A 7,059-nucleotide genomic window follows, 5' to 3' on the forward strand; every position below is an offset into this window, starting at 1 on the left:
ATTCTGGAAAAAGCTAATGGTAAGAAAATGAGTTTTTAATCTGATGATAAAATGCAGTACAGCAGTCCTCTGTCACAGTTCCAAGAACACAGCTGATGCACAGAATGTATCTGGTAGCTGCTTAAAGGCTGTTGAATTTGCTGAGATGAAGGGAGGTAAAACTGATACAAACCTGTCTGTCTCTTGCACCTGTCTTGTTTACCTCTTTGCACTTCTAACCATTAACTGTTTCCCTAATCTCTGCTATTTACATCCTTAATGACATTAATATCATGCATTCTCAAATCCTAGCAGGAGAACCTAAATTTTAGTGTTGAAGCAGAGTTTTGAAGAGCCAGCATTCAGTCCCAGGCAGTCAGATACACCCTCCTTCCTGACACAAGGCCAACCTGGTGCTGTGGTGCGGGGTGAAGTACGCCCGGAGCTGGGTTGTACTTCTACCCTTTGCCTACACATTAATCTGCTTAGTTAATGACTTCTTTAAAGCTTTCCTACTGCTTCACAGAACGAGCTGCCAAGCTTGAAAGAGGGACATTGTTAGGTCACTCCTGGGCTGAATTTGCAATATAATGTCTCAATTAGGGGGGGGAAAAAAAAAAACAACACCTTGAAGGTATTTTTAGATTGGGGGAGAAAAAAGCTCCGACTGTGTAATGGGAGAACTTGGAAGTAAGAAGTGAAGCGGGACGTGAGGCAGGGAAGCACAGGAGCTCTCCAAACGCCCCTGACTTCCCTTTGCGGCCTTTGGCAGGGAGTGCTGCCCTGTGCTGCTGATAAAGGCGGCTCTGCTGCGTTCAGGAGAGCTGAGTCGAGCTTTCAGAACCAAGTAACCTGAGAGTGTCCCTTCAATGACAGAGCAGTTGGTTATCAGACTTAACATTCTTTCTTCTGTCACTGTAGATCTTAGTCTTGCTTTTAGAACGGTACTTAGCGTTCATCCTTTCATTAACTGATACCTTTTCTTTCTTTCCTTTTCAGCAATACTGGAGTAATCGCTTCCTAAACAATTTTGCAGAAATGTGAGGTTGTTTTGTTACGTGCATGTGTTTTTAGCAACACATCTACCAAAACTGCTGCATGTATCATGTGTAAAGATTCTTTGCTTTCCCTCAAAACAAAGCTCATTGTGTTCTCTGTGGAAGAAATGTGTGGTACCAGTAGGACTTCAGATGTACAAACGTGCAATATAGCTTACAGAATTGGAAACTCTCTCCAGAGAAGTTTGGGTTCTGTGCTGCATGGAGAAGAGCTTGTTTATCCCTGAACGAGAAGCGCTGAGCTGTCAGCCGATTTTCCATATTCCTGTATGTAAAATGTCAGTTTATACAATGTATGATTTTGGGTTAATGCATGCCTTGGGTTGTGGACAAACCTGTATTGTATCATCACACATCCTGCTCTATACAGCTGATGTACAATGCGATCCTATTTATACAATTCATGGACAAGACTACAGCTGAATGTTAAACTGTGAGCCTCCAGTTCATAACTTTGGGTTTTTTATCACGCGTGCAAATCGACCTGTTTTGCACTGTAATGTAACTTATTTAAATCTAAGGCAGTGAGACAGATGTTGGTGCAATACAAAATATCGTGATGCGTTCATCTAGACAGCAGCAAACGACTCAGCCAGTTGCCACAACTGCATGTATGACCTTTAGAAGCTGTAAATAAGATCAGTTGTCTACTTCCATGCTGACAGTAAGAAGCATCACACCCAGTTTCATTTGTATCAGGTAAATAAATTTATTCTACAATACATACCTGGCGTGTTATTTGATGCACTTTGTGTTCTGCAGGTACGTGCGTGCGTCCTTCAGCTGCTCTGACATTAATGCCGGATGGCACAAACTCACACCAACAGCATTGCACTCTTTCCTTCTAGAACTATGCAGATGCCAGCTGCTCTTCCAGCACTATGACCTCCTCGCTGGTGTGATTTCCTCTGCCCAGGGGCTTGTGTGTGTGTTTAAGGGACACTGTCAAGTAGTTTGATCACTCTTTTTTTTTTTTTTAAATGCTCCATTGTTTGTAAATCCCTCTGATAAACTGAAAATAAACATTTCTTTCCCAATTACACGTTCATTTTTTGTCCTTTTCTGTTTTCTAAATGCTTTCAGAGCTTCGCAGCTGCTTGGCTTTTTCTTCCCAAAGGAAGATGAACCACCTGTGTGCTTGCTCCATCCTGCACTGGCCAGCCTGCACTCAGCTGCACTGGGGCTCTTTCTGTTCCCAAACCCTGCTCACACCCGCAGGCTCCCAGACCTCCTTAAGCATTAAGCAAGACTAAAGCACTCAAGGGATAAAAGCTGCATCTGCCAAGTGTCCTCTGATGCTCTGCTCTAAATCTCATAAACTAAGTTTTGTTTGGAGTAAGAGGAGGGGAGTGAGGGTACAGGCAGAGCCTCTCTAAATAAGCAACTTCAAAAGCGAGTAATGTGTTTTAAATTAAATGTAATGCCTCTTAAACTCTGGGCTGTGGTAGCAGCACAGCGTTATCCAAATTAGGTGACGGCTGAGACCCTTCAAAAACAACAGCGTGAGGTTTAAAAATACTAAAGCTGAATTCCACTGCTCAGCTCCACTATATGATGTTGGGTGCTGCGCTGATGCATGGCGCTGAACTGCTTTTCTGGGCTGCTTCCTACTATGGTAGTGTTGCTCTAAGCGAGCTGAGCTCTGCTCCTAAGCTCTGGGCCAAAGCTGTCAGAGCCGAGAGCAGCGCTCAGTGCTTATCTGCAGCTGCAGCTCTTCCCTCTGCCTTACTTATGGGCTGGCTTCAGCACGCACTGCAGCGCTGTCACCAAACAACCCAGCAAGCTGTTCTGCTCCTCACAGCACCAGAAGGCAGCAGCACGTGCCTGTTAGCTGTGCGCAGACACCTGAGTTCAACAACTGAAATTATCTGCTCACACCACGGTGGAAGAAAGCACCTCATTTCAACACCTCTAGCTTGGCTTTAAGGAAAGCATGAGAAAAATGAGGCTCATTCCATCAGCTAAAGGCAGCTGAAGTCTAGTTTTGCAAAGACCAAACTCTTTAAACATTTTTAATCTGCAGGCTTAGCCAGTCCAAGTGGACTACAAGCAAAGAAAACTCGGAGCAGCTCAGTGCACTGCTAAGTGCTCACACATGAGAGTATGGGGGAAGAGATGCTGAGATGAACAGCTTCACCTTCCCCCTCCTCACCTCCCTGTGACACCCTGGCCCTACAGCAGTGCAGGGGTGGGCCCGCACCCCCAGCTCCCCCAGCTCTCAGGCATCACAGACGCATTGCATCAAACACAGCACAGGGGGCAGAAATGGCCCCATTTTTACCCTGAGGTGAATTGAATTGTGTGAGATTAAAACCCACGCCCACCTCCGCAGCTGTGGGAGAGAACTGAGTAAAGCATTTGGTAAAGGAGAGAGCAGATTTGCTTCACAATTTTGGTGAGGAAAAAGCCTCAGGAAAACCCCCAGGCCAAGCCTGCAGAAGCAGCAGAAGAAAGCAGGCAGCCCCCCTCCTGCTCCTGCAGACCTTTTACTGGAACGATTCACCTGCAACAGTTTAAGAGCTCTACAGTAAATGCTGTTGGAGCACCATATATCCCTGACCAGACACAGCTGCCCTTTAGGCAATCCCCACCACAGGCCAACCCCTTTCCTCAGTAACCTAACCTGTGCCTGCTGCAGCTTATTTAGCCCCCCAAACAAAGCTTCACAATAAATAGGGAGCAAACCTAATGGCTATCCATGCACACCTCACTAGCAGTAAGCTGCAGCTGAGACCAGAGGCTCTGCAAAGCCCACACTGTAGGACACTGCACAAAACAGAGAGAGAAGTGGGGCAGCATGAAGAGCAGCAAGCAGAGGCTGACGTGAAAGATGTAGGTTAGCTCTACTCCTGCTGAAGGAGCACCGCAAGTTCACCTCAGGGGTGAGGGGCCGTGCTCCTCAGCAGCCTGTGGCAGAGCAGCAGAGCTCTCTGACCCTGACCAGCAGCAGCAGAACCAAGAGACTCCTGCTGAAAGATGCCACTTCAAACCCAGCCCACTTCGCTGAGCACCAGCAGTCACCAGGCTGGGAAGGGCACGGAAGCCTTCTCTCACCTCGTAGCAGGCACTGGCTATTTGCTGGGTAAGGCCAAGTCCCTGCTCTTGTTTAAACAGAGACTGTGGGACCTGTATTCATGTGGGTGTTACCCCATCAGCCTCCTGGAGCAGCTTAAGAGAAACGTGCAGTGTCACAAGAGCATCTAGAAACTTCCATTTCTATTTCTATAATCAGGTCTTGTGGAGGCAGTGCAATTTTCACTTGCACATCATCCCACCAGTGGATTGTGCTGACTCACCAGCTTCCAGAGAAGGAAAATTCCCCAGCTTTGTTCCTGAACAACGGTCAGCCTCCAGGAACTACCTGGTGTGTCAAGCTCTGCAAGACAGAGAGGCAACCATAATCACTGCAATAACGCCCCGAAACAACAACAAAAGCCACAAACTGATAAGCCTGGACTGCTATAAACCCATGCTATTTTTGCAGGTGGCAGTGTCAATTTTTCCTACAGAGGCAGGCAAAGAACACTGCTTTACCATTGGGGTAAGATAACATCGGAGGCTAACAATCAAGTTGCAACCAGCTCATGCATTCGTAACCAAGTCACACAGCTCCAGCACGCTGCGATTGCAAAACACCAAGCGTGTCGGTCTTGCATTTATTCCTGCCCTCCCCTGTATTCAGCGAGGCATGACGCCCCAGACAGATTTCATAACATAAAAGTTTCTCTTATCACTGCCTTCCTCCAGACACAGCCATTGAGGTATGAGAATAACCTTCACCAGGTGAAACACGGGCGCACAGGGAGCTCATCCAGGTGTGTCCTGCTGCTGGTGGATCAAACCCACTGCCCACAGCCTGGCTGATGCACGGCTGCCATGCCAAAACCAGACCCTGTTATGATGGAACTCCTCCCAAGAATTCTGTGCTGATTTTCCTCATCCCACCATACTGCAGTGGACTCTCTTTCACAGAGGATGCTGTCTGTATCAGGAGATGAGTTACACCAAATCCTGTACCACCACAGCGCCTGAGCCTCTGTCCGCCTCTTCTCAGACATCCCACCATGTAGGCTTTGGACCTTCGGTGAGCTGATGACACAACAGCCACACACCCACAGAACAACAGGCAGGTGCTGCAGCCTCAGCCCCAGTCAGACATTACTGACTCATTACAGACTGCTTGCCAAAACCCGTGCTGTTCTTGAACACATCTCCCAAACCTTTCGCAGATGAAAAAGAAAACCAGAAGGAAATTGCCATGGCATTGACTCCATCCATCAGACAGTGCACACAGCCTGTAGCTGGCCTCTCGGAAAACAAGGCCGAGCTCCCAAAGCACCTTGAACCTGCTTTAACAAGTTTTCTGCCTTCCACAATTATAGAACCACACTGCAGACATTCCTACCGACTTTGCAGCATTGAGTCAATCAGATTCCGCAATAAAAGAGCAAAAAGTTGTATGTGAAGTGCCAAAACTGGCCTGGAGGATGCACGTGCATGCTGCACAGCACGAGATCTGTAGTAGCACATGTAGCAGGGAAAGGCCAGAGCTGCAGCTGGCTGGCTACAGCAGTGGGGAACAAGATGTTCCCTTTGTCTGGATGGAAGGAAAGAGCTAATAATTGTGCTGAAATAAAATTCAAGCACCTCAAATCCTGGAAAAGTCCTTTTTCAAGCTGATGCTGACCCTGGAGCACAGACTCCCTTCTCTTTTCTTCCTGGAATTGCTCTCACATGTGATGCTGCCTTTCTGCATATACTCAGCTCCGCGCTGGTGAGACCAGCTCAACATTCAGCTCTTCCCTGCACCTACTCAGGTTCCACTCTCACATTAGTTCCCACCTTTAACCAGGAGGGCCTTTATCTGGCAGATGAAGGCTGAAACATTAACGCCATCCAACCTTCCACAAAACAGAGCTGCTCTCCCATCGCTTTTAAAGCATAATAGGATTAAGAGCTCCTCTCCTCCCCTGGACAACTGGCGTTTGTCTTTAAAGCCCTCACAAGACACTCCATCCCAATGAAAGCCCCACTGCCAACATCCCACAGGCCACTCATTTCCCCATGCTGACATCCCAGTGAACGGGCAGTACTCACGGGGTGGGCACTAAGATGGGCACTAAGGGCTGGACATGGGACTCACACTCATCCCTCCCCTCAGGGCAGGGGAGACCAACAGCAGTGAGCAGAGTCCAGGCAACATTTCCCTTCATGCAGATAAAACATGTTCTTTTTATCATATGAAGCATCAGAATTCACGGCATGGATGGCCGATGATGGCACCAAGGAGATGAAAGCAGTCTGTTTCCTGTTCACTCTTTTCAGGCAACGGAGGCAGCAAGAACAAAAGCTGAAAACAAAGTGCAGCCGAGGAAGAGTTAAACTCCCTTTGCAAAAACTCAGATATTTCCAAGGCTGGAGTGTCACTGGGTGGAAGGTCCTTGAAACTACTTAAAGCCCAACATTGCAATAAGGGCAGTGAACACTTGACAGAATCCTCCAGCCTCACTGAACTGGCTGGATTTCAGCACAGCATCCCCTGCAGCACAGACACAGGTTAGCAGGACTCCCCTTCCTTCCTACACACTAAAAGCTGTTCTGAGGAGCTGAGGAAAGATTACAGACGGTCTCCACAACGTATCTCCTTTTGTAACAATCAGTAACAACACCAGAATCCAGCAGGCACCAGGTCAGCTAGAATTCAGCCAATATACAGATTTCAGAATAATGCCAGCTTTCCACCAGACAGGCAGACAGTTCAGCGGAGGAGACAACTGAAGTGGAGGCAGGAACGTGTGTGTTCTGTGCACGTTTGTTAGTGGCCTGCATTCTAGGTCACACAGGTCCACCGGACTGACGGGGCAGGGCAGTCAACACAACACTGCCTCCTTCTCACCTTGACGATGGACTTAAGCAGGAAACACAAACATTGAGCCTATCTTCCAGTTCTGTCTGACTGCTAGGACCCCAAAGCTGAAAAAGCTCCTCGGTTGCAGACTGCAGCTATTTGCTGCCTTCCCAG

At 47.8% G+C, this 7,059-nt stretch overlaps 1 protein-coding gene across 1 annotated transcript in view; it reads left to right on the forward strand.

Annotated features, from left to right (window-relative positions):
* The window catches only part of ATP2A2 (ATPase sarcoplasmic/endoplasmic reticulum Ca2+ transporting 2), a 40,846-nt gene extending 38,769 nt beyond the window's left edge, over window positions 1-2,077 (forward strand). Inside the window, exon 21 of the mRNA XM_042865984.1 lies at window positions 979-2,077. Coding sequence (XP_042721918.1) covers window positions 979-992 — 14 coding nt within the window. The 3' untranslated portion in view covers window positions 993-2,077. The remainder of the gene's footprint in view (window positions 1-978) is intronic.
* Window positions 2,078-7,059: the final 4,982 nt, after the last annotated feature.

This window comes from Lagopus leucura, unplaced genomic scaffold (assembly GCF_019238085.1).
Source record: "Lagopus leucura isolate 7727_CA_CO unplaced genomic scaffold, USGS_WTPT01 Super-Scaffold_806, whole genome shotgun sequence".
Taxonomy (NCBI): Eukaryota; Metazoa; Chordata; class Aves; order Galliformes; family Phasianidae; genus Lagopus; species Lagopus leucura.